This window comes from Dama dama, chromosome 11 (genome assembly GCF_033118175.1).
Source record: "Dama dama isolate Ldn47 chromosome 11, ASM3311817v1, whole genome shotgun sequence".
NCBI lineage: Eukaryota > Metazoa > Chordata > Mammalia > Artiodactyla > Cervidae > Dama > Dama dama.
In genome coordinates, this window is record NC_083691.1 from 72,747,245 (window position 1) to 72,774,501 (window position 27,257).

Genomic DNA, 27,257 nt, shown 5'->3' on the forward strand with positions numbered 1-27,257 from the left:
ATGGGGTCGCAAAGAGTTGGACACGACTGAGAGACTTCACTTTCACTTTTCACTTTCATGCATTGGAGAAGGAAATGGCAACCCACTCCAGTGTTCTTGCCTGGAGAATCCCAGGGACAGTGGAGCCTGGTGGGCTGCCGTCTATGGGGTCACACAGAGTCGGACACGACTGAAGCGACTTAGCAGCAGCAGCAGGGTTAGTTCTCTGGTAGTCTAGGGTCTTGGAGTCAGTGCTCCCACTCCAAAGGCTCAGAGCTTGATCTCTGGCCTGGAACAAAGATTCCACAAGTGGTTTCTTATGGCATTAATTGAGATTAAAACAAGTATCCAAAAAATGAGAAACCAAAGATGAACCCCAGACTAATGGCAGTTACAGAATCAGGCAAATAATAATTAAAATAATGGAATACACACATATACACCCATGGGCAAAGAAAAAACTGTCCAACAAAAATACAGTAGATTGACCTGGTGAACAAAGGAAATCAAAAATTATATTTACTAGTTAAGAACAAAAGTAACTAAATCACAAACTCGCAAACAAAATTAAAACAAGGTGCCAACTGGGGAATAAAGCAATGAAAACAAAACTAACTAATAAGTTGAGAGGAAAGGAAAGAAAGAAAAGAAAGAATAGATATGCAAAGTTAAATAGAGGTAGATGAAGAAGATTTATATATATTAAAGATTAAGTGCAAGGAGAAAAAAACAGTAGGAAAGGCAAAGGAATAAATGTAGAAAAATATAATAGGTTTTAAAAAATTAAAATTATTAAAAAGAGAAAAGAAAAAAATGGAAGAAAAAAAAGGAAAACTCTACAGAATTGCAAAAGCCCAGCATAGAGGCAGAGGTTTATAACAACAAAAAAAAGTGTGACTGAATATACACATATACATATGCACCCGTAAGCAAAATCAAAACAGTGCAACAAAAATAAAGTACAAGAAAGTGATCTAGTGAACAAAGGAAACAAAAAATTATATCTACCAGAACAAAACTAACTAAAGCACAAACTGGAAAGCAAAACTAAAGCAAGGTGCCAATTGGGGAATAAAACAATGAAAATAAAACTAACAAATATGTTGAGAGGAAAGGAAAGAAAGAATAGATATGCAAAGTTACATAGAGGTAGATAAAGAGTATTTATATACATTAAAGATTAACTGCAAGGGGAAAAGAACAGTAGGAAAAGCAAAGAAAGGAATAAATGTAGAAAAATAATAATAGATTTTAAAAGTTCAAAATTAAAATTAAAAAAAAAGAAAAACTCCTCAGAACTGCAAAATCCCAACAGAGACAACAACAATAAAAAATGTGACTGAGGGAAAAAAAAAGCTCAAAAGCTTAATTGGATTTCACAGTGCTAATAAAATCGACAACTACAACAGGGGTGGGGGGGTGGGGGTGGGAAGGAAAAAAAATCCAAAAGAATCTGCAGAACAAGTGAAAACATAAGAACAATCATTTTTTTCTTTTTCTTGAGTCACTGCTGTCAGAGTCCTTTCCCTCACTGGGAGTCACAGTCCACCTCACCTCCCGAGGATGCCCTCCAACACTGTACTGCTCTCTGGACCTGCAGCGGGGGCAGCTCAGATTCTAATCTGGCCCTACACCTGTGTGTTCTTGCCTCCAATGCCCACAGCTATCATAGCTAGTGCATTTTCCTTTGTGGGAGCTCTCAATGACCTTTCATGTATTCCATAGACACAGAGTCTGCCTAGTTGATTGTGTGGATTAATCTGCAGCTTGTACAGCGGGTGGGAAGGTTTCGGGTCTTCTTCCTTAGCCACGCTGCCCCTGGGTTTCCATTGTGGTTTTATTTCCACCTCTGCACGTGGGTCGTCCACTGGGGTTTGCTCCTGAGGCTGCCCTGGAGGACCTGGGTTTGCCCCTGTGAGGACCAGGTGTGGAGGTGGTGCAGCTGCTTGGGTCACAGAGGTTCTGGCAGCACCAGGTACTTGGGGGAGTTGGCGGCTAGGGCAGCAGGAAATATAGCGCTCTAGAAGGGCATGGCAAGCAGTATTGGCCAATATGCTCCAGTTTTCTTGCTGGAGAACCCCCTTCCGTGACAGAGAAGCCTGGCAGGCCACAGTCTACAGGGTCGCAAAGAGTCAGACGTGATTGAAGCGACCCTGTGCGCATAGACACAAGACCTTTTTTTGCCCGTGGCAGCTCTGCCCAGTGAGAGCTGAGCGTGAAGGTGGCGCAGCTGCTTGGTTTGCGGGGACCCTGGCGGTGCCTAGCGTGCAGGGACACGGAGGGCCTCCACCGCAGGAGTCATGTCCCTATCAGAGGCTTTTCTCAAACCTCTTGTAGCTGGTGATCAGAAGGCCTCTTTGGCCAGTCTTTCTCCCAAGTTCCGCCTGTTCCGGCACTTAGAGGACTTCCTTGCCTGGGGTCCTTTTCTGTTGTTCAGCACGTCAAGCACATAGAAGGGCCCCCCTGGCTGGGGTCCTACCCTGTAGATTGGCACATCAGGCACTTAAAGGAGCACCCTGGCGGGGGTCCTGCTCTGTAATTCGGTGTCAGGAGTTTGATGGACCAGCCTCTCTATTTTCAGCTGCCGATGCTGGTGTGTAAGGAGAGAGAGGCTATGGTGTTGGCTCCACCCCCTACATGTGACTCAGCAGGATCACCTTTCTTCCATGGCTGCCTGGCTTTCCTCCACGAGCATTTCCCACCACAATCTCCTCCCTCACATCCCCTTGATCTGTCTCTCTCTCCTCATCAACAGCAACCATCGCCCTAGGATTGCTCCACAATCCCTCAACTCCAGCTCCCAGTTGCTGTACTTTCCAGGGGACCAGCATTCCTGTCTGGGGCATGTAAGGCTCTGGCAAGAACTGTCTGATTCTCATTCCATTTAGGCCGCCACAGATCAGCTGTTTCACTCTCAGCCTTCAATGTTTCTCCTCTGACTCAGATATTGCCCCGATGTGGGGATCAGACCCCTACTTCAGTTCCCCTACCTGCCGAGGGTAGGTCCATTCCTACTAACACTCCTGTTGTTCCCCCTAGTTCCTTCATCCTACCAAGTTTTGCGTGGGTCTATATATTCTTTTCTGCTGGTCAGGTCCTCCTGTCCATTCTCAGGTGGTGTTCTGCATGCACTTCTATGTCTGAAGGTGTATTCCTGATGTATCCGTGGAGAGAGATGTACTCCACATCCACCTACTCCTCCACCATCTTGTTCCCCCCACACTTCATTATTTTTTAATCCTTAGTTTAACATTCAGAAAAGCAATTCACAGGTCATATCAATACTAGATTTTAATGACTGTCAAAGATGAGAGCAAAACTTCACTGAAGCAAACAGGTCCAATGGAAGACAAGCCCATGGCTACACACCCTGAGCCATCCAGGCTTCACGTTCAGTCCAGTTCTTTCATGCAAACATTTTTATGAAATTCAGCTAGTCAATTTTCTTCCCAAATGTCAATCAGATGTTCTTACAAACTACCTGAATGATGTTGCAGTTTTATGTTTCTAATCAAAGGATTCAAAACCCAGTGAAAAGCTTTAGAGTCAAAAAGTTGCATATCCTTGTTTTCAAAATACACACTGTATTTATAAATGATAACATGCATCATTTTCAGCAATAAATTTCCATTTTCCCCCCAAATTCTTTCCTTTGAAATGCTGTTGTATTCCTCCTCATTAATACATCACCTTTCCCTTAAAGAGATAAATGTGTCGAATTTAAAAATATCTGCTTTGTAGCATTATTTCTTATAGTCATTTGTTGTCACAGAAGAAGACAACAAATTTGGATCACTTATATATATATTTTTTTAATTGGTAAGTCATCTTCAATTTTGTCAAGGCTTTGCAGTAATTTTCATTGAGATGACCAACAAGCCTCTAGGTGATAGCATGATCAGGACCCAGAGACTGAACAGAATCAGACAGGCAAGAAGGTTAATCCAGGCAGGTTTGTCAAAAGAAGCAGGAGGAAATTAGAAGGGTCAGGAGGAATCTGGGAAGTTCAGCTGTGGCTTCCAGTGGTTGCAACAGGGTACATGGAGCCTTAGGCAACAGGTAACAGACAACCCTGCCCAGGCAACATACAGGTCCCACAAGCAGAACAGAAACCCAGACACAGAAACAGCATCTCAGTGCCCAAGAGAATTAGAGGAAAGCAAGTCACGGCCCAGGTTCTAGGGAAACCAGGAAATCAGACAAGTTCTCAGTGAGAGCAAAGGAATATAAGTCTGGACCATGATCAATGGACTTCCCAGGAGGTGTTAGTGATAAAGAATCCACCTGCCAATGCAGAAGACATAAGAGATGCGTTCAATCCCTGGGTTGGGAAGATCCCCTGGAGGAGGGCATAGCCACCCACTCCAGTTTTCTTGCCTGGAGAATCCCCATGGACAGAGGAGCCTGGAGTGCTACAGTCCATGATGTCACTAAGAGGCAGAAGTGACTGAAGCAACTTAGCAGGCACAGCATGCATGATCAATAACAGTGTCTGGACACAGTGCTGAGGCTTCCTTTTGAATAATCTTATTTCCCTGGGTGAAAGATAAAAGATTTGAGTACTATAGACTTCAACTAACTCCTTAAGGCCATACATCTTAAAAAGCAGTACAGTCAGGACTTAAATCCAGATCCTCTAGCAGGTTTGATCTCTGAGTCGGGAAGATTCCCTGGAGGAGGGTATGGCAACCCACTCCAGTCTTCAGCATTCTTGCCTGAAGAATGCAATGGACAGAGGAGCTGAGGGGCTACAGTCCATGGGGGTCACAAGGAGTTGGACATGACTGGAGTTACTTAGCACACGTGCCCCTCTAGCATCAGAGCTGCTAGTCTGAAGCTATGCTACACTTCCCATCTGAGAATAGGACCAGAGCCCAATTGCTAAGCCAGAATATTAGGTCAAAACAGAATCCAGGACCTCCCTGGTGGCACAGTGGATAAGAATCCACCTGCCATTGCAGGGGACACGGGTTCAATCCCTGGTCTGGAAAGATTTCACATGCCAAGGAGCAACTAAACCCATACATTGCAACTACCGAGCCTATGTGCCATAACTACTGAAAACCACACCCTAGAGCCTGTGCTCTGCAACAAGGGAACCCTTGGTAATGAGAAACCCGGGCACCAAACCAGAGAGTAGCCCTCGCTCACTGCAACTAGAGAAAGTCCATGCAAAGCAATGAAGACTCAGCACAGCCAAAAATAAATAAATTAAAAAAAACAAAAACAGAATCTGGCCTTCCCTGGGGGTCTAGTGGTTAAGAATCCACCTGCCAATGCTGAGGACAGGAAGATTCCACACGCCATGGAGCAACAAAGCCCATGGACCACAATTGAGCCAGCATTCTAGAGCCCAGGAGCCAAAACTACTGAATCCTGTGCACCTAGAGCCCATCCTCTATAAAAAGAGAAGTCACCACAATGAGAAGCCCGCACACTGCAACTAGAGAGCAGCCCCCCATTCGCTGCAACTAGAGAAAGCCCTCACACAGCCACAAAGACCAGCACAGCCAAAAAATAAAAATCAATGATAAATAAATCTTAAAGCACGCGCACACACACACACACACACACAGAATCTGCAGCCAGGCTAATAAGGCTGAGATCTTCAGAACCCTGCTTTGGGGCTTATTAAATTCCCACCGATTGCTACAGAGTCTGGTTTCCATGGAGACCAAGGCCAGTTTGAGCTGAATAGGAGTTAAATATTTCCAGCTTTGAAAGCATGAGACTGGAGAGACAAGAAAACAGGCTCTCCTACTGCCTCAGGTAAATGGCGTATACAAGATCATTTTACAGAAGGAGAAACCGAGGCTCTGAAAAAGTAAATGAACTGCTTAACACCATCCAGCTTGTGAGAGAGAAAGCACTTAAATCCAGGGTTCCTAGTCGTAAGTCTAATGCCCTTTTCATTGAACTACAGCTTATTACACACACTCCCACCTAACTCCAAGTTTATGTGATTCTATACTTAGTCAAATCTTTATTTAATGATTTGGAAAGTACATGTTAGCATCTTTTCTAATGGTGTATAGAGAAACACAAACTCTCAGTCAATAAGGACCTACAGTTAACAGAAGTTTCAGTATCAGTGAGCCTGAAAAGGTAAGGAGTCTTCTCTTTTATTAATTAACTGTAGTACACTCCTTTCCTTCTTATGAATCAGTGGATAACTAACTTCTCCCAGAGTGGTCAGGAGGAAAAAGTACATTTTATCTAAGAGACAGAAAAATGTACTTTACAATGTAAAAACAATAAGGAAGAAACAGTCTTAAATTAGGTGCAAACAAATATATCATGGTAAACCAATCAGAAGATGAGAAAAGTTCAAGTTCAAACCCTCAGTCTTGGCTTCTAGGAAACATGCTTTGGCAAAAATAATAAACCCCTAACCTAGACACACAATTAACAGCATCCCATTCTTATATCAAATTTGCCTAAAATATCTCAGTCAGTTCAGCTGCTCAGTCGTGTCTGACTCTTTGCGACCCCATGGATTGCAGCACGCCAGGCCTCCCTGTCCATCACCAACTCCCGGAGTTTACCCAAACTCATCTCCATTGAGTCAGTGATGCCATTCAACCATCTCATCCTCTGTCGTCCCCTTCTCCTCCTGCCTTCAACCTTTCCCAGCATCAGGGTCTTTTCAAATGAGTCAACTCTTCACATCAGGTGACAAAAATATTGGAGTTTCAGCTTCAACATTAGTCCTTCCAATGAACATTCAGGACTGATTTCCTTTAGGATGGACTGGTTGGATCTCCTTGCAGTCCAAGGGACTCTCAAGAGTCTTCTCCAACACCACAGTTCAAAAGCATCAATTCTTCGGTGCTCAGCTTTCTTTAAAATATCTCAAGAGGCCATTAAGGTCATGATATGAACTCTGCTTCTGCCTCAGTTCACAAACTAAAAGAAAACTGGTTCACACAGTCTCAGAATTGATCATTCCCTGCCATGGTGGATTTTGGGTGGAATAGAAAAAATTGCATTCTTGGCTAGAACGTGTGATGAAGAGTGATGTCTTGTTCTTCTGACAGTTTTCAGTTCAGTGGGTTATGTAGTAGGTTCTCAATACCTACCCATTGGTTTGTCCTGACTACTACTGTGAAGATGGGGTTACAGGGTGGTGAAAATATGGGCATCCCCTGCTCAGGAAGTCCCCGAGTCTTCTTACTTCCTGTTTTAGCACCTAACAGTGGTTTCTAATCTCTTAGTAATCAAATCCATGGTTCTCTACCTAGTTTTATAAGTTGTTGACATATTGCCTCCTCTTTCCCTTCCCTTTCCATTCCATTCTCCTCTGTGCCCCATCTCTCAAACCCCTCTTGTGGTTTAAGCTATACACACTCATTTCCCTAGTTCAGGCCAATAAGCTCTATATTCTCTTAAAATCTGATTTCCTCTCCTTCCTGCAAGAGCTCCTCCATGAATAATCCATCTCACATTGCTCTCCCCTTCCCTGCGTCTTAAGACACTCACCATCAACAGCATTCATCTTAGCACTAGACCCATCTGAGTATTTCCTCTATACTAACCTTAACTCAATTCACCTACACACTCCCTGAAAACAAGGGTATGGTCTTTGGCATCCTCTTTTGGATAGGATGGACATTGTATGGAAGGAAGCTGTATAGCCCAAAGCAAGACGAGTGAGCCCAAAACACTGAAAATTTAAGAAAAAATACACACTGGCACTGTTGAAGGTTCATGAAAGCACTAATGATGTTCAGTACAATGAGCCTTAGAACTATGGGGTCAATTGTTCTTGGAAGCAAATATATTATTTAGTGAGATGGCATGACATAGTGGAATTGGTTCCCATCAACTGAAGGGACCTCACTAAGTTCGTCCTGACAATAGAAGGATCCATTTTCATCACTGTAACCTCAATACTGGGGACAGTCAGGCATGAAAGGTGTTAACACCAGTTCAGAATGTAAAGCCGGCTGTTGAGAAGGGAGGACTATAAGCAGTTACCTTGCTTTAGAAGATCCATTTGCAGAACTTAAATTTGCTGACAGTTTACCTTCAGACCTTTACCTGTTTTTGAAGATTAACTGTGGTTGAGTGAATCAAAATAATTTCACAGCAAACAGTCATTTGACCAAAGCAAACCCATTGAGACATAGAGCTCCTAGCTGATTACCCACTTCCAGGCTCCATCAGACATGAATTTATTGATCAAAGGGGAAAAATGAATTGAAAAGTAAGTGTTCATCCAAACTCCATTTCCTGAGTTATCTTGGGGTTATGAACAGTTTCAGCTATAGAGTTATCACCAATAATCCATCTCACTAGATAGTCACTAGATCTTTTTAAGTGTCTAAAACTCAAAACTACTGGAATAATCTTAGCTGTTTTTGCTGTGTGTTTTCTATAAAGACCAAAGATTTCAATGTGCATCTACAGACATTTATAGATGTCCCATAAGTATAGTGACTTTGGGAGTGCATATTATGGATATTAAATAATGTACTCTTGTTGATAATAAGAAATCTTTTTCTCCTTCAATTATATAAAATTCTCACTCATTTACTAAGAGAGAGCCAGGTGGTTATACATTAGGTAATGGATAATTTAACCTAATGTTAAATCCATTAGGTATGATAAACATAGCTAGTGAGTGATTCCTTTTTTGTGTTCATCTCTGACAACACATAAGACATTGCCTGGTCTTGTACATACACAAGCACTTGACATGTGTCATCCACTGTGTTGACATTGAGTTTTCAGGAAAAAACATGATTTCCGTCATCAGAAGGATGTTGAAGATGTTCAATCTGGTGGAAGACACAGACACTGAATAGAACATAAACACAAAATCATATACAGTTGAGAATTTTGATGAGTGGTAGTAAGGGGAAATTGCTATAAAGAATATGATTATACTGGGAAAAATCAAAAACCTTAAGTTAGCTTGGCAATCAGGGAGCTCTTCTCTCAGAAAATGACATTTGTAACTGAACCCTGAAAGATGAGTTGAGGTTGGCCAGGTAAGGCATGGATGGTAAGCCTTCCAGATAGAGCATGAGCAAATGCCTGGAAACAGGGAGGAACTTAGTGCATCTGAAAAATTGAAGGAAAGCAGTGGTGCTGAAGTGAATTGAGGAAATGACATCAAATGAGGGTGCAAAAAGTAGGCAGTAAAAATTTTACTATGAGAAATAACTAAAGAAAAGCAGAGAACTAATGCCATCTGATTTACATTTTTAAAAGGAATGCTCTGTGCTGAATGGAGAATGGGTTTGAAGAGGACAGGATTAAATGTCTGGAAAGCACTAGACTATGACAGAAATCTTGAAAGATGATGGTGGTTTGTTCTAGAATGGTGTTGATAGAGATGGAAGAAATTGTATGGAATCAAGAAATATTTTGGAAATGGAATCTAAAAGGACTTCGAGATAGACTGAATTCTGGGGGATGAGGGTGAAGCAGCCAAGTTTAATGTCACATTTCTAACAAACAGTTGATAGATGGGAGTGCTATTTATGAGGAAGAACTGAGAAAGAGCAGCTTTGTGAAGGTAATAGCAGGGGAACTAGTTAAGTTCACTATGCCAATGAGACGTCCAGAACAGGATATGTGCAGTAAACTTTAGGGATAGACTGGAGAGGTCAGAAGTCAACTACAAATCTAGGGGTGGTCATCATATCAACACTACTTGAAGCCATGGGAAATGAGACCTTCCCAGCAAAATGAGAGAAAAAGGGCAGAAGGCTCAGAGTACAGATAGAGGCAATGTGCCATGTATTTAATTGCTCCGTCAGGTCCAACTCTTTGCAACCTCATGGACTGTAGCCCACCAAGCTACTCTGTCCATGGGGATTCTGCAGGCAAGAATACTGGAGTGGGTTGCCATGACTTTCTCCAGGGGATCTTCCCAACCCAGGGATTGAACCCAGGTCTCCCTCATTGCAGGCTGATTTTTTATCATCTGAGCCACCAGGAAAGCCCACAGATAGAGGGGGCATCAACAACAAAAAACGTTTAAAGGGAGTAACAAAGATGTGGAATAATAGAAAAGTTCAACTGGACAGAAACTAATAAAAGAGAGAGACTTGGCAGAGAGTACTGAATTCTGAATGGCATAAAAAAAATGAGAATTTAAAGTGACCATTAGATTTATTGTTTATGGGTTGGTAGACATGGGACATGACAAAAGTAGATTCAGTGGAGACATATGGCATGAAAAAAAATTGGAGCATCCTCAACAAGCTGAAGAGGAATAGAACATAGAAAATGAAGACAGCCTTCACAGACAACCCTTTCTAGAAACTTTACTGTAAGAGAAGGAAGAGAAACAAACTGGGCTGCAACTGGAGACAAATATGGAGTAAAGACAGATGAGAACCATCAGTGAGTCCATGAAAATGCGAAACTAGGTACAAGTTAGTATCTCTCTTAGCCTAGGTGATCCAAACTATGTCTCAACAAGGACTCAACAAATAAGCAGTTTCTTTTACATTCAAACTGGAGGAGAGGGGTTAGATGACTAAGAAGAAGCAAAGAAGGAATGAGGGAAGCTAACTCAGAAATATCTTATCAGCTGACTGCCACCAGGAAACCAAGGCCTAATTATGCTAGAGTCCATCTAAGGTGTCCTTTGGAATATATTCAGAACTGTTCACCCAAGGGATGGAAGAGTTCACCACTAGAAGAGTTGCCTATGAGACGGCAACCTCCTAGTACTTCCCAATCTGCCCCCTGCCTCAAAATAGTTGAGCAGATTCTTACAAGTGTCCCACTCAGAGATGGTAGAGAAGCCTAGGGAAGAAAATGAGACTGACCCAGTATAACTGAGGCCAGTGTCTGCTAAGTTAAATCTGTATGTAGCTGGCTGCTATGGTAACCACTAGAGTAAAAGATGGAACAAAAGAATGCGAAGCAGAGTAAAGCAGTGTCTGATATAATGTCTACCTTGAAATTCACACATTCCGTGTCCTTTCCAGTCTGGAAAGATGAAATGGCTTGTGTCAAGTACTTAACATGTCCACTCTCCTGATTCCTGGCCTCCAGAGCTCCCTTTCCCTGTTTAATATGAATTACTGCAAGTAGCCATGATACCTGACAAGCAAATTAACTGCATAAGGGTTTTAATAAATTCTGGTGACAGAAGCAAGAAATGTTTTAGAAACATTAACCAATTAACCTAGTGTTTTATGAGCACATACTGTATTCCCAATCTGCACATAGTATATATTGTCAAAGAATATTAAGTGTAGTCTTTGCTTTGATGTCTCATTAAAAAAATACTCCATAGACCCATGAGAAGTGATCTAAAAATAGTAGAAGGCTGGATATGATTAAATAACAAATGTAGAATAGGAGTATGTCAAGCTAGCAGATATTTAGTTATGGCAATGTTTCTGTTGGTATTTCTCTGAGTAGAATCTCAGAGGTGATGGAGAGCAATCATGAAAGCTATTTGTTTTGGTTAGAAATTTCAGACTCCAAATGATAACAGAAGCTATCTCTGGGTAGTGAATCTAGAGGTGATTTTTTACTGTCCTCTGTAGATGTTTCCATAAGTCTCACAATAAATATATATTATTTTTATATTCAAAGAATATACCTTTTTAAAAAACCAAAGGATATAGAGCCGCTAGAATTCTCATATATTGCTAACTGGAATACGAAATGGTACAGCCACTTTGCGAAACAGTTTGGCAGTTTCTAATACAGTTAAACATACACTCACCATCGACCTAGTAATCCCACTCATAGATATTTACCCAAGGAGAGTAGAAATGGTCTCTCTTTCTCCCTATCTGTCAGTATTGGTCTCATTCAAACACACACACACACACACAATACACAAATGTTTAAAGCAGTATTTTTTTATAATCACAAAACCTGGAAACAACCTAGGTGTTCTTTTACCAATGAATGAACAAATGATGATATACCCATTTAAAGGAAGACTAATCAGCAATAAAGAACAGTGAACTACCAATACATACAATAACATGGAAGAATCGCAAATGCCTTATACTGTATGAAAGAAGTTCCATAATATATGGTTGCACTGGCATGACATTTTGGAAATGGCAAAATTATATAAATAGAAACTAACCAGTGGTTGGTAGGAATAGGAAGTAAAAGGAGAGGTAACTGTTATACAAAGGGGCAACACAGCATAATTTGAAGGGTGGTGGCACTGGGTTTTATCTCGAGTGTGCTGGCCGTTAGACAGTTGTATATGCTTGGGTTAACTCAGGTCTCTACACGAAACAGTTTATTTTTCAGTGAGAAAAAAATTTAAAGTAAATAACACAATGAAGTCTTAATAAAACCATGGTAACAGCCCTTTTCCACAAATTACAAACAAAGGGAGACCATCTCAAGGGCTGTCAAAATAATCAAAAGAAGAACTGATGAAGATGCGTTCTGCGTGGATCACTGAGAACCAAGCAGGAGCAAAACATCTGGGAACCATCACAGAGACTCCGTAGGCAGAATTTATGGGCTCTCTGAATACAGAAGCAACGAGCAGGACACCAAAGCCTACCCTAGAATCACAAACCCCAGACACACACTCTCTTTCACCATGATGAGCGTACTGGTGAAGGTTCTTTATCTTGCCAGCAAAAAGACCAACTGTAGGCAAGACACACAGAGAAAATGGAAATGGGAGTGGCGAGGTACTGGAAGGATTTTGAGTATCTCACAGGAGCCTAAGAAATGCTGAAAAACAGTATGCCAGACAACTCTCATTGTCAATTGAAAATCTTCTTCACCACTGCTGTGGAAGCCAGTTCCACTCAAATTTCAACCAGATTAATTTCAGCTGGACAACAGCTACTTCTGACCTTGTGTTCCTCTCATTTCTAGTCCCAGGGCAGCTTCTACACCAACGTAAGAGATACCCAGAGGGAAGTCTCCGGGCACCCACAAGTATAAAGTCAGAGTGGAGAGTTAACATCATGTGGATGCTGTCAACCAATAGGAAATAGTAGTCTGTGAATAAATGCTTCCCTTTCTCCCTCATTCACAGCAACAGTTTTGATACCCATTTTGAAAATATCCTACGTCAAGTCCTTTGCATTAAAGACCAGTCACCAGTAGTGCTGGCCAACTCGACTCATATCGATTATTTTTCCTGCATCTCTGTTTCATTTCCCCTGTCCCAACTCACTGAAGTCATATTATCAAATATACTATCTATAAGGCAGTCTTTATCTTAGGCTTAGCTTCCTGGGGAACCCAGGCCAAGACATGAAGACCTTGGGAAGGATCCAAAATAGCTCTGGAAATCTCAGCTCTAGAAATGTAGGGACTATCTCATGAGCATGATGGCATCAGTGGACTCTGCTCTAACCAACTTCCAACTTCTTCCCAGGAGAGAGTTTGATGGGCCCACATGCATCCTCTGAGGTCAAAGGGTATGGAATTCATGTCCTAATATTGACAGAATCACTTGGAGAGGAGTAGAGGCAATTCTTCAGAGAGTATGTAGAGGTTGGAAGTAGGGGATCATTTAGGAAAATTCTGTTGTCCAGTTGCAAATTACTTTTGGATTATGTTGATTTCTTCTTTTTTAGCAAAGGTGTGCACTGTGTTCATCTGTGTCTGAGTGTAAGTTTCTCTTCTCTAAGGTATCAGCAGCTTCCTAAACTCTGATTAGAGCCTTAAAATAGAAAACATAAGCATGATTCATGTGTATTATGGGATTTTCTGGTAGTTTTTCTGAAAGCTCAATATGGATATTTTGTATTTGGAAAGCCTAGACGGTGGCAATTGTTAAAACAGCCAGCTTCTTTTTTCACTCACTCTTATTTTGTCTCTCTCTAGGTTAATATCCAACACAGGGATTAAGAGCTTGCCAGATGTTCACAAGATTCAGTCTCTCCAAAAAGTTTTACTGTAAGTTTGAAGAGTAGTCACCAACTATTTACTCATAGCTGTTCTGCCCAACAGCCTCTGGGCCTGTAATAAGCATTGTGTAGTCTACATCCTCCAAATGTGTTGCTCTGGGTGAGCAGGGGTAGGAAGGTAAACAGCAAACATCCTGGTTTACCTGAAGACCAGCTAATCTCAGCTTAGTCAGCAGGGTGAGTCAGCAGGCATCTCAGTCAGACAGTTGTCAACAGAGCCATCTTGCAGCAAATCAGGAAGTCTCTCCTTTCTTCACTATTGAGGGCTTTTCACGCCTCCCTCCTGTTAACTCCCCTTGTCTTCCACCAGCCTCCCCTCCTCCTTCCAGAATGCCCAGGCTGCCCTAGGCATAAAGAAATCACCTGACTGAAGTGTTAATGACAATGTATTTACCTTTTCCCAAGGTAAATACATTTGAAAGAGCAACAGAAAAGACAACATATAATAGCAACTTTATCTTCAATAGCGGAAATTGTAAGAATCTGGACAGATCCCAAAGGAAGAGGTAGAAAAGAGATGTAATGAGCTAAGGGAAGGAAGGAGAGAGGGAGGGAGAGAGAAAAATAGAGAAGCCCCTCTAGTTTCTCAAATTTTCCCAGACAGTTTACTCCTTTTACGTTTAAATGTTAGATCAGACTCAACAGGGAAGCTTCAGAGGATGAGCAGTACAAACAGAAAAATGAGATTTTCTTCATCCTTTCAGTCAGGAAGAGGAAAACCAATGGTCAAACTTTTCTGTGACTCAAAGAAGTCAGAGGAAGAAAACTAGCTTTAAGAAGGAGATTGAAATGGAGGAAGATGAAGGCCCAACTAAGGTGAATGGAGAGGTCTGGTAGAAATGAAAGGTCAGCTTAAGTGACTTTGTCATATTGAGCAGGTACCAACTGGGGAGGCAAGGATAATAAATGAGTGTGTTAAAACCTCACACAGTTAAATTAGCCTAGAAAACTTTCAGAGATGTAACAGTCTGTAATTGCAGACTGCATGTCTGCAATTGTACTTTTAAGAAGAACTGGTATACTAGAGATAAATTAGATGTCGTCAATTTCCCAAACATTGATCTCCTCATCCTCCAGAACAATAATTATTCAAGCATTACCTCAGTTAAAGACTACACCATGCCAAGTAGACTACATGTGGGGAGGTGACACTGGGTGGAGCTGACATAAACACCTAATCTGTCTGTACTTTCTTCTAGAGATATTCAAGATAATATAAACATCCACACAGTTGAAAGAAATTCTTTCATGGGGCTAAGTTTTGAAAGTATGATTGTGTAAGTAAAGAAAAAAAATCCAATGGAGTAACATTTGGGTTTTCATGTAATGCTTTCTTTGTCATAATGGTATGTTTCTTTTTTTGTGGGGTGGCGGGGGCAGGGGGTATAACTTTGGCACTTCTCCATTCCAATTTCTCTCTGGCTCTGTGTTTTTTTCTCACTTCCCATCTTTACATTTCCAAATCACAGCGTGGAGCCATGTTAATAATTTATGATTCTGTGGTGCGATTCAAGTGTTTAAAATTGCTCTTTGAATGATGGTCTCCTGTGATGCAACATCTGTTCTGAGGGACAGAATAACTCATGCATCAATATAGCTAGTTATTGCCTGGCAAGGCTTTTGTTGCCCAAAGAAAAAGTCCAAGGAGGAGTCTGAATCCGGAGTCTGACTCATAACCATGCCAAGCAGCTCCTGTTCAGCCCCACACTGGGCATATAAGATGACTTCACATTTGCTTAGAACAATCATGCTTTTTTAATGAGCTTGAGCTACTCTCTATGATTTTTGAGAAAGTTTGTAAATGCACTCTACATTGTTAATGAACTATCTTGTAATCATTTGTGCCAGCAGCCTGTGTAGCAGTTTATCCACTTCCCAAGATGGCCAGGAAATAGGGCACTCAGGCTACCCAAGTGCTTATGGGATCCTTGGAAGTTAAATGCACAGAATGACATTTGGGGGACTGGTAATTGCAATCACATATGTAAGAAAAGTATTTTCTCTTTACATTTCACAAATTGCTGTGTTTCTTTAAAATATACTTGTGTGTTTCAACATGCAGTTATGTACAAAAAGCAAGTTCTACTCCAGAAAGAATATTGGTTCTTTTCAAAGCAGTAATATAATCCAGAGACACATCTATATGAAAAACAAACTAATAAAAACAACAACAAAAGAGAAGGGGAGGGAACAGAGGGTAATAGCAGGCAGAGAGGAGGACATATTGAAGAATAAAGCTAAACACTGTATTTGATGTACATTTATTACAGTGAAAACCACTCAGTTGTGTCCGACTCTTCATGACCCCATGGACTATACAGTCCATGGAATTCTCCAGGCCAGAATACTGGAGTGGGTAGCCTTTCCTTTCTTCAGGGGCTATCCCCAACCCAGGGATCAAACCCAGGCTTCCCTCATTGCAGGCGGATTCTTCACCAGCTGAGCCACAAGGGAAGCTCAAAAAATTTATTACAGAAAACGAGCAGAAAAATATGAAAGGGACCAGCAAAGAAATAGGATATATGAAGGAAAATATAAAATCAAAGGCATGGATTCAGCGTAGACAGCAGTAGGACAAAATTGTAGATAATACCTAATCCTTCCACTTAATATTGCTCATGACATTTGGAATCTCTGTGTGTGTGTGTGTGTGTGTGTGTGTGTGTGTGTGTGTGTGTGTGTGTGTGTGTGTGTGTGTGTGTGTGTGTGTGTGTTGGAATGAGTTGATGAGGTGTGAGAAGCATGATAGAACAAGAAAGGCAAAAGAAATAAGCGGTAGGAAATATGTGCAAAATAAAACTAATTGTTCTAAACATAAAGAAGGAATAATGCAATTTGACATGAGAGTTGAAGGAAGAGTTAAGTGAGAGAAGGAAGGCGGCTGAGAAGGGATGTTGGGTGGGAAATGGGCCTTAAAAGATGAGTGGAATTTAGCCACAGCATTGGCAAATGAGGAGTAGAGGAAACAATCTCCAAAGCCAAGAAGGTTAAAACAAAAAGGTAAAAGGGAACTTCTGGAAAATGGTGAGTATCTGAGTACCACTGGCCTGCTGTGTTACAGCAAAAGGATTCTTGGCTTATATAATGGAGGGAGGAGCTTGGTGATCAACGGAATCAGATACCTGGATGCTTGCACTGTTTTAAGTGTTGCTCTAAACATACGTGTCGTTTTTAAATATTGTGATTCAAATATATGTATTCAAAATGAGTTCATGTGGCAAGTTTATTAATAGAGTTATTTTTATTTTTTTGGCTGCACCAAGGCCTGTGGGATCTCAGTTCCCCAATCAGGGACTGAACCTGGGCCATGGACAATGAAAGCATCAAGTCCTAACCACCAGACCACCAGGGAACTGAGTATTTTTATAGAAAACATATAAGTGGGAACCTAAAATTAATATAATGTCAGATGTCAGTTATCTCACTTTTTAAAAACTGGTGTGTACTAATAACATTCTCACAGTTTTGCACTCTGATATGCATCCTTTTTGTCCAGAACATCATACAGAAAGCAAGCTCTCCTGACCTACCTAGTCTTAACTCTTCCCAAGTGGAGGAAAAGAACTTAAGGAAATAAGAACTTGGGATACCATCTCAGAAACCCGAGACTACAAACAATAAAAAATAGAGATCATAGCTGCTCTTCACTGACTCCTGCCCATGGATACTGTGTGGATCACCAGAACTGAGAACCTACTTTCCTAGTGAGGACAGTTTTCATAAGAATCAACACTTCTCAGACATGTCTCCAAAGGACAAATTCACATTTGTGAGAAAAGTTTTTTTTTTTTCCTTTTTTTTCCCCTTAACCTCAAATGGCCCTTAATCCATATATAACAGAATCAGAAGGTCCACACTCTCCACAGTTTAAGTCTCCAGTTGTTCTTTGTCTGGGCCCTACTTCTGGCTATAGGGGCACCTTCTGCCTCTAGGGACATCCAAGGGTACTTGGGGGGAAAGAAAAAAAAAACAAAAACTGATGATGCCAAAAGCTCTCTTTGCATCTTTCAAAATCCTAAAGCCCTTTTCTATTATATATATATTATATATATATATATAAGTAAATATATTTTTAAAATAGCCCAACAATGAAGGATTATCAGACACCTGGCTAGCGGCTCAGGGGGAAATGAAGAGTAAAAGCCCCCCACAAGGAGGCCCTGGAACCCTTCCCCACCTCTCCACCGACCACACAACCAGAAAGTCTGAACAGGGAAGTACCTAGCCATGGCCTTGCTCCACGTGCGTCTCCTCAGCTGGCTTCCATCTTGCCTGCCCCTCAGTGAGCTTTCAGGGGCCAGGGCCTCCCACACCGTCCTTCTTTAACAAGAGGACAGACCATGCTGCTGGGGCTTCCTGGGCCTTCAGTGAGTGAACATACTGGGGGAAGGACAAAAACAGACTAAGGAAAACCATGATTCAGTTACTCCTTAGCTGATGTTCTGCCCTATTTGTTGTCACCATCATCATGAGGCTAGTTTTAAAACCAGCACTACCTCTCTTAAGAGACTAGGCATGTACTTGAAAAATACCAGCTTCTCTGGTAATAGTTTGACAGTAATACTGCCTAACATAACCCCCTGGGCAGGAATTCTGGACATAATTTGTTTACTGTGTGATAATCCATTATTGACATCAAAAAATGCTACCTCCTCCGCATACAATGGCATCTATTGATTAAGAAAATCTGTAAAGAAAAAGGGCTACTCTGAATACAATAATTATCTTAAATTAGTCTGCATTTTACATAGCCACATCTATTTATATTCATGAAAAAAGTATTAATTATCTAGCCTATAGAAAAAAAGATAAGTGGCACTCACATGGACTGCTCATCACTTTTGAAGCATTAAGAGTCAGCCAATTACAGCCCTCTATTTCTTTGCATTGATCTCTGAGGTAGGCTTTCTTATCTCTCCTTGCTATTCTTTGGAACTTTGCATTCAAATGGGTATATCTTTCCTTTTCTCCTTTGCTTTTGGCTTCCTTTTTTTTTTTTTTTTTTTTTTTTTTCACAGCTATTTATAAGGGCTCCTCAGACAGTCACTTTGCTTTTTTGCATTTTTTTTCCCCCTTGGGGATGGTCTTGATTCCTGTCTCCTGTACAATGTCACGAATCTTCGTCCATAGTTCACCAGGCACTCTGTCTATCAGATCTAGTCCCTTAAATCTATTTCTCACTTCCACTGTATAGTCATAAGGGATTTGATTTAGGTCATACCTGAATAGTCTAGTGGTTTTCTTCACTTTCTTCAATATCCGTCTGAATTTCCCAATAGAACGGGAAAGACTAGAGATCTCTTCAAGAAAATTAGAGATGCCAAGGGAACATTTCATGGAAAGATGGGCTCAATAAAAGACAGAAATTCTAGGGACCTAATAGAAGCAGAAGATATTAAGGAGAGGTGGCAAGAATACACAGAAGAACTGTACAAAAAAGTCCTTCACCAAAAACAAAAAACAAACAAAAAAAAGACCTTCACAACCCAGATAATCATGATGGTGTGATCACTCACCTAGAGCCAGACATCCTGGAATGTGAAGTCAAGTGGGCCTTAGGAAGCATCACTACCAACAAAGCTAGTGGAAGTGATGGAATTCCAGTTGAGCTATTTCACATCCTGAAAGATGACGCTGTGAAAGTGCTGCACTCAATATGCCAGCAAATTTGGAAAACTCAGCAGTGGCCACAGGACTGGAAAAGGTCAGTTTTCATTCCAATCCCAAAGAATGCTCAAACTACTGCACAATTGCACTCATCTTATATGCTAGTAAAGTAATGCTTAAAATTCTCCAAGCCAGGCTTCAGTAATACGTGAACTGTGAACTTCCAGATGTTCAAGCTGGTTTTAGAAAAGGCAGAGGAACCAGAGATCAAATTGCCAACATCTGCTGGATCAGCAAAAAAGCAACAGAGTTCCAGAAAAACATCTATTTCTGCTTCATTGACTATGCCAAAGCCTTTGACTATGTGGATCACAATAAACTGTGGAAAATTCTGAAAGAGATGGAAATACCAGACCACCTGACCTGCCTCTTGAGAAACCAGTATGCAGGTCAGGAAGCAACAGTTAGAACTGGACATGGAGCAACAGACTGGTTCCAAATAGGAAAAGGAGTATGTAAAAGCTGTATATTGTCACCCTGCTTATTTAACTTATATGCAGATTACATCATGAGAAACGCTGGGCGGATGAAGCACAAGCTGGAATCAAGATTGCTGGGAGAAAGATCAATAACCTCAGATATGCAGATAACACCACCCTTATGGCAGAAAGTGAAGAAGAACTAAAGAGCCTCTTGATAAAAGTGAAAGAGGAGAGTGAAAAAGTTGGCTTAAACCTCAACATTCAGAAAACTAAGATCATGGCATCTGGACCCATCACTTCAAGGCAAATAGATGGGGAAACAGTGGAACCAGTGGCTGACTTTATTAGCTTGGGCTCCAAAATAACTGCAGATGATGACTGCAGCCATGAAATTAAAAGACACTTACTCCTTGGAAGGAAAGTTATGACCAACCTAGACAGCATACTAAAAAGCAGAGACATTACTTTGTCAACAAAAGTCTGTCTAGTCAAGGCTATGGTTTTTCCAGTGGTCATGTATGGATGTGAGAGTTGGACTATAAAGAAAGCTGAGTGCCAAAGAATTGATGCTTTTGAACTGTGGTGTTGGAGAAGACTCTTGAGAGTCCCTCGGACTGCAAGGAGATCCAACCAGTCCATCCTAGAGGAGATCAGTCCTGGGTGTTCACTGGAAGGTCTGATGTTGAAGCTGAAAGTCCAATTCTTTGGCCACCTGATGCGAAGAGCTGACTTATTTGAAAAGACCCTGATGCTAGGAAAGATTGAGGGCAGGAGGAGAAGGGGACGACAGAGGATGAGATGGTTGGATGGCATCACCAACTCAATGGACATGGGTTCGGGTGGATTCCGGGAGTTGGTGAAGGACAGGGAGGCCTGGCATGCTGCAGTTTATGGGGTCACAGAGAGTCAGACACGACTGAGCGACTGAACTGAACTGAATTACAGCCCATGGGCCAAATCTAGTCCCTGATATAGGACTTGTTTCTATAAGTCAAGATTATGATGATAAGGAATATGAAAGCTGAACCTAAATGAAGCAAATGTTACTCCAAACAAAAGAAAAAAAAATCCATTCTTTTCAGTAGTAGACCTATATAACAAAAGAATTGTACTCAATTATTACTATTATACTTTAACTTTGGTCAATAAAAATCTCGTGAAAAATTACTTACGTAAAGTACCTGGTGACTTTCCTGGTGGCTCAGATGGTAAAGAATCCGCCTGCAATGCGGGAAAGGACAATGTGGGTTCAATCCCCGGGTTGGAAGGTCCCTGGAGGAGGGCACAGCAACCCACTCCAGTATTCTTGCCTGGAGAATCCCATGGACAGAGGAGCCTGGTGGACTGCAGCCCATAGGGTCACACAGAGTCGGACACAACTGAGGGACTAACACAAAGTACCTATGCAATATTCTCATTTTGCCTCTTGGCCCACAAAACCTAAAATATATTACTGGGCCCCTTATAGAAAAAGCTTGTTGACTCCTTCGTCTGGTCCACACCTCCTAGGATCCACCTCCCACCGGTTAGGGACAGCTGCTTCAGCACCTTCACCCCCAGCCAATAGGCTGATGAATCAGTCAGGAAGGCTGGATGTGCTGGGCACACTTGGGAAGGTGTGGGGCAGGCAGGATTGGGGGCGCACAGCTACTTCTTAGCCATCAGAGTCTACCAGTCTGTTGCTAATGTTCTCAAAGACCTGCATTGCTCCTGTGTGGATTTTCAGCTAACTAGCTTTCAGGGGGAAGAAAAACACACAGTGTCCTCCTCTGATTTTAAGCTTGTCAGGCTCCCCACTGCAGCAACAGAAACTCTCAACATCCTGGACCCATGGGAGTGTCCCTGGGTCAGCTTCGGGAACAGTGCTATTTGCAAACCCACCAAGCCGGACAAGGAAGAGGACCTGACGGCAAATCAAGAGCAAGTGATCAGAGGCTCTTTGGGCTAAGCCCTCCCAACCTTGGGTTTCTGTTTTTGTTTTCAGATCCATCCAGGAGCACAGCAGTGCTGAGTTGTCAGCCCAAGGTGTCCTTGGGCTCCCCTGTCCAGGCAAAGCTGCTCACTGACCTTTGCACAATCCAGATGATGATTCCCCATCCCATCCAACCTCCCCCAGAGCCTCCTCCCTCACCCGCTCACACCATCTCACCCTGTCACAGCCCACAGCCTCTATAATTGATTTCTCTTCCTTTCTGGCTTAACCCAGAGCCACCTCCACAAACTCCAATAGCCAGGTCGCTATGGGTCATGGGAGACGTTCAGGTTGTCTGACAGTTTAATTAGATCACTTTTTGATGACAGCCAGGCCCGCTGCTGTGAATGAGCATGAGTGAGAGGCTTAAGGTGATAGAGAAAGGGGATACAATATGTTCTTTCTCTGTCTTACAGACACTTGTTCAATAACTGTATTATTTCTGTCCTTCAGGATGGGAAAGATCTTTGTCTGCTCCTCCCATGGCATCATTTCTGCACAAGAATGATGTGTGCAAACACCTTATGGGATCCAGACTGCTATGGCTAAGTGTGCCTTCTCAAAATTAAATTTCATTGATTTCTCTGAATAAGTAATACATGCACATAATGCAAACTTCCAGCATTACAAAAGGTTATACAGTGATAAATCAGTCTCCCTTCCACCCTGCTCCCTGAGTCTTAGGGTGGTGTTTTATTTATGCCACTAACCTGTGCTGTCTGACCTTGCCCCAATGCTTCCAATTATGAAACTCGTGTACTGTTTGCATCTGACATTATTGGTTTTTTAATGGGTCTTTTATTTCAGATGGCTGAGTAAAAATGGGATTCAAGAAATACACAACTGTGCATTCAATGGAACCCAACTCGATGAGCTGTAAGTAGCCCCGACTATTCTTCCAGGCCATTTAGAGGGAAATGGCTCTTATAACAACAGTGATGTTTATGTGGCTTTGTGTTTCCCTCCTTCTTTTCTCAACTCCATCCCCAGGAATCTAAGTGATAACAGTAATTTGGAAGAACTACCTAATGATGTTTTCCAGGGAGCCTCCGGACCAGTCATTCTGTGAGTAGCCTCCCTCGCTTCCAAGTGAAAGAGATCAGCATCTGTAAGTTAGCAGCCAACTTTGTCCAAGAGATCAGTGTCTGTAAGTTAGCAGTCAACTGTCTCCCATTCAGGGATGCTTAGAGGACAGGGCTGGGAATTAAGATCAAATTTTATCTGCATCATCTGCAAAGGTGTATAGGACAATTTAGGGCTGACCTACACTCTAAATATCAATACAGTAACAATAACAACAACTGTCTAATGAGCACTTACCAAGTCCCAGAGAGTGTTTCAAAAATGTAAGAGGCATTTTCTAATTTAATCCTTATAATAACCTCTGTGGTAGGAGCTATTTGGTCCCATTTTAGAGAAGGGAAAACTGGCTTCCCTGAAGGGGTCAATTTGCCCAAGGTCACAGAAATTTTAGAGCACAGACGTAACACCAAACTGGTCTGACTCCTAGAACACTCTTAACCACTCTGCTATACATCTCTTCCCTGAAAGGGAAAGCACAGTTCTCCATCTTCACCCTCAGGGTTCAGGAGTTTTGTTCAAACCAGTGAGAAATACACACATTTATGTTTGGCTCCTCTTTGCCTCAATTCCAGATCTCTTCGCGTGCCACCAGTGCCTCATGGCACTGTATCAGCACCTCTCCTTCTACTGTTGCTTGCTCATCTTCATTTCTCCCACCAAGAGTGACTTTCCTCTGTTTTTATTTGCCCCTGCCCTTCCCTTCCACATGGGTCACTCCAACCCCCAGCTCTTCATTGACAATCTCTGCTAACAGTGAATTCCTCCTCCTGCAACTCCCACAGCCCTCATGGCTGAAGGGCCCAGGTCTGCAAGAGCTTCTTTAAAATGTATTTCCCCAGGTTTTAAGCAAGACCCACTATATCTATGGACAAATGTATTACAGGAAGAAGAAAGGTATCCAGAAGGAAGGAGTCAGATGTAAGAAGAAATAGTAAGCAAAGAAACAGATAAACACATGAACAGACGTAAAGGTTTGCAGAATGACTGTTACATAGCTATCCTGAGGTCAGTTCAGGCACTTGAGAGCCACTAGCTTGTACCTCTTACTTGGCAGTCAGTACATAGGTTATTTACTTACCTGCCTACCAACTATCAACATCACTTTCATTTTCACCAAAAAGCTTTCCAGTTCACCCTTGAACAACACAGGTTTGAACTGCATGAGTCCACTTACATATGGATACTTTTCAATAAATGTGTACTGTCTGCAGTTGGTTGAATCCTTGAGGCAGAACTATGGATAAGAAAGGCAGGGCCATGGGACTTGAGCATCTATGGATTGTGGTGTCTTCAGTGGGTCCTGGAATCAATTCCCCACAGACACCTGGGGGCAACTGCATTCTCCTTCAGGTTGGAACCTGTGCATCTCTAGAATGAGAGCCTGTGTGGTAGAGCAATAACTCAATTAATGATTATTAATGATGATAAAGGATCTGTTGTAACTTTTATGTGGGACTCTGTCTCCTTGAATAAGTTCAAAGATCATTCCAGAATGCCTGGTTTCAGGAAGGCAACATGTACAAAGGAAGGGATGTTTGCACAATTAAAGCATAGATGCCAGAGAAGACTACCTAGGTTTAAAACCAGTTCTCTCACCTCTCTAAACCTCAGTTTCCTCACCTAAAACAATGACAGGAACAATAATATCCATGTCCTAATACTGTTTGAAGCTTAATAATAATATATCTGTAAGGGTGTGTGTGTGTATATACATACATATATAGAGAGAGTGAATATATGTAATATTCACTCAATGAACAGATAGATTTTTTTTTATTATTATTATTTTTTTCCAGTGGGTTTTGTCATACATTGATATGAATCAGCCATGGATTTACATGTATTCCCAATCCCGATCCCCCCTCCCACCTCCCTCTCCACCCGATTCCTCTGGGTCTTCCCAGTGCACCAGGCCGGAGCACTTGTCTCGTGCATCCCACCTGGGCTGGTGATCTGTTTCACCATAGATAGTATACATGCTGTTCTTTTGAAATATCCCACCCTCACATTCTCCCACAAAGTTCAAAAGTCTGTTCTGTATTTCTGTGTCTCTTTTTCTGTTCTGCATATAGGGTTATCGTTATCACCTTTCTAAATTCCATATACATGTGTCAGTATGCTGTAATGTTCTTTATCTTTCTGGCTTACTTCACTCTGTATAATGGGCTCCAGCTTCATCCATCTCATTAGGACTGGTTCAAATGAATTCTTTTTAATGGCTGAGTAATATTCCATGGTGTATATGTACCACAGCTTCCTTATCCATTCATCTGCTGATGGGCATCTAGGTTGTTTCCATGTCCTGGCTATTATAAACAGTGCTGCAATGAACATTGGGGTGCACGTGTCTCTTTCAGATCTGGTTTCCTCAGTGTGTATGCCCAGAAGTGGGATTGCTGGGTCATATGGCAGTTCTATTTCCAGTTTTTTAAGAAATCTCCACACTGTTTTCCATAGCGGCTGTACTAGTTTGCATTCCCACCAACAGTGTAAGAGGGTTCTCTTTTCTCCACACCCTCTCCAGCATTTATTGCTTGTAGACTTTTGGATAGCAGCCATCCTGACTGGCGTGTAATGGTACCTCATTGTTGTTTTGATTTGCATTTCTCTAATAATGAGTGATGTTGAGCATCTTTTCATGTGTTTGTTAGCCATCTGTATGTCTTCTTTGGAGAAATGTCTGTTTAGTTCTTTGGCCCATTTTTTGATTGGGTCATTTATTTTTCTGGAATTGAGCTGCAGGAGTTGCTTGTATATTTTTGAGATTAATCCTTTGTCTGTTTCTTCATTTGCTATTATTTTCTCCCAATCTGAGGGCTGTCTTTTCACCTTACTTATAGTTTCCTTTGTAGTGCAAAAGCTTTTAAGTTTCATTAGGTCCCATTTGTTTAGTTTAGCTTTTATTTCCAATATTCTGGGAGGTGGGTCATAGAGGATCTTGCTTTGATTTATGTCGGAGAATGTTTTGCCTATGTTCTCCTCTAGGAGTTTTATAGTTTCTGGTCTTACATTTAGATCTTTAATCCATTTTGAGTTTATGTTTGTGTATGGTGTTAGAAAGTGTTCTAGTTTCATTCTTTTATAAGTGGTTGACCAGTTTTCCCAGCACCACTTGTTAAAGAGGTTGTCTTTTTTCCATTGTATATCCTTGCCTCCTTTGTCAAAGATAAGGTGTCCATAGGTTCGTGGATTTATCTCTGGGCTTTCTATTCTGTTCCATTGATCTATATTTCTGTCTTTGTGCCAGTACCATACTGTCTTGATGACTGTGGCTTTGTAGTAGAGTCTGAAGTCAGGCAGGTTGATTCCTCCAGTTCCATTCTTCTTTCTCAAGATTACCATGGCTATTCGAAGTTCTTTGTATTTCCATACAAATTGTGAAATTCTTTGGTCTAGTTCTGTGAAAAATACCGTTGGTAGCTTGATAGGGATTGCATTGAATCTATAGACTGCTTTGGGTAGAATAGCCATTTTGACAATATTAATTCTTCCAATCCATGAACACGGTATGTTTCTCCATCTGTTTGTGTCCTCTTTGATTTCTTTCATCAGTGTTTTATAGTTTTCTATGTATAGGTCCTTTGTTTCTTTAGGTAGATATACTCCTAAGTATTTTATTCTTTTTGTTGCAATGGTGAATGGTATTGTTTCCTTAATTTCTCTGTTTTTTCATTGTTAGTATATAGGAATGCAAGGGATTTCTGTGTGTTAATTTTATATCCTGCAACTTTACTATATTCATTGATTAGCTCTAGTAATTTTCTGGTAGAGTCTTTAGGGTTTTCTATGTAGAGGATCATGTCATCTGCAAACAGTGAGAGTTTTACTTCTTCTTTTCCTATCTGGATTCCTTTTACTTCTTTTTCTGCTCTGATTGCTGTGGCCAGAACTTCCAACACTATGTTGAATAGTAGTGGTGAGAGTGGGCACCCTTGTCTTGTTCCTGATTTCAGGGAAAATGCCTTCAATTTTTCACCATTGAGGGTGATGCTTGCTGTGGGTTTGTCATATATAGCTTTTATTATGTTGAGGTATGTTCCTTCTATTCCTGCTTTTGGGGGAGTTTTAATCATAAATGAGTGTTGAATTTTGTCAAAGGCTTTCTCTGCATCTATTGAGATAATCATATGGTTTTTATCTTTCAATTTGTTAATGTGGTGTATTACATTGATTGATTTGCGGATATTAAAGAATCCTTGCATTCCTGGGATAAAGCCCACTTGGTCATGGTGTATGATTTTTTTAATATGTTGTTGAATT

At 41.4% G+C, this 27,257-nt stretch overlaps 1 protein-coding gene across 2 annotated transcripts in view; it reads left to right on the top strand.

Moving 5' to 3' along the window:
* FSHR (follicle stimulating hormone receptor) overlaps positions 1-27,257 on the top strand; it is a 194,922-nt gene that overhangs the window by 143,163 nt on the left and 24,502 nt on the right. Inside the window, exons 5-8 of one of the 2 annotated variants that reach the window (XM_061156295.1) lie at positions 13,771-13,842; positions 15,053-15,130; positions 22,722-22,790; positions 22,905-22,979. In XM_061156295.1, the coding sequence (XP_061012278.1) occupies positions 13,771-13,842; positions 15,053-15,130; positions 22,722-22,790; positions 22,905-22,979 (294 nt within the window). The remainder of the gene's footprint in view (positions 1-13,770; positions 13,843-15,052; positions 15,131-22,721; positions 22,791-22,904; positions 22,980-27,257) is intronic. The other variant, XM_061156296.1, reaches the window with a different exon arrangement.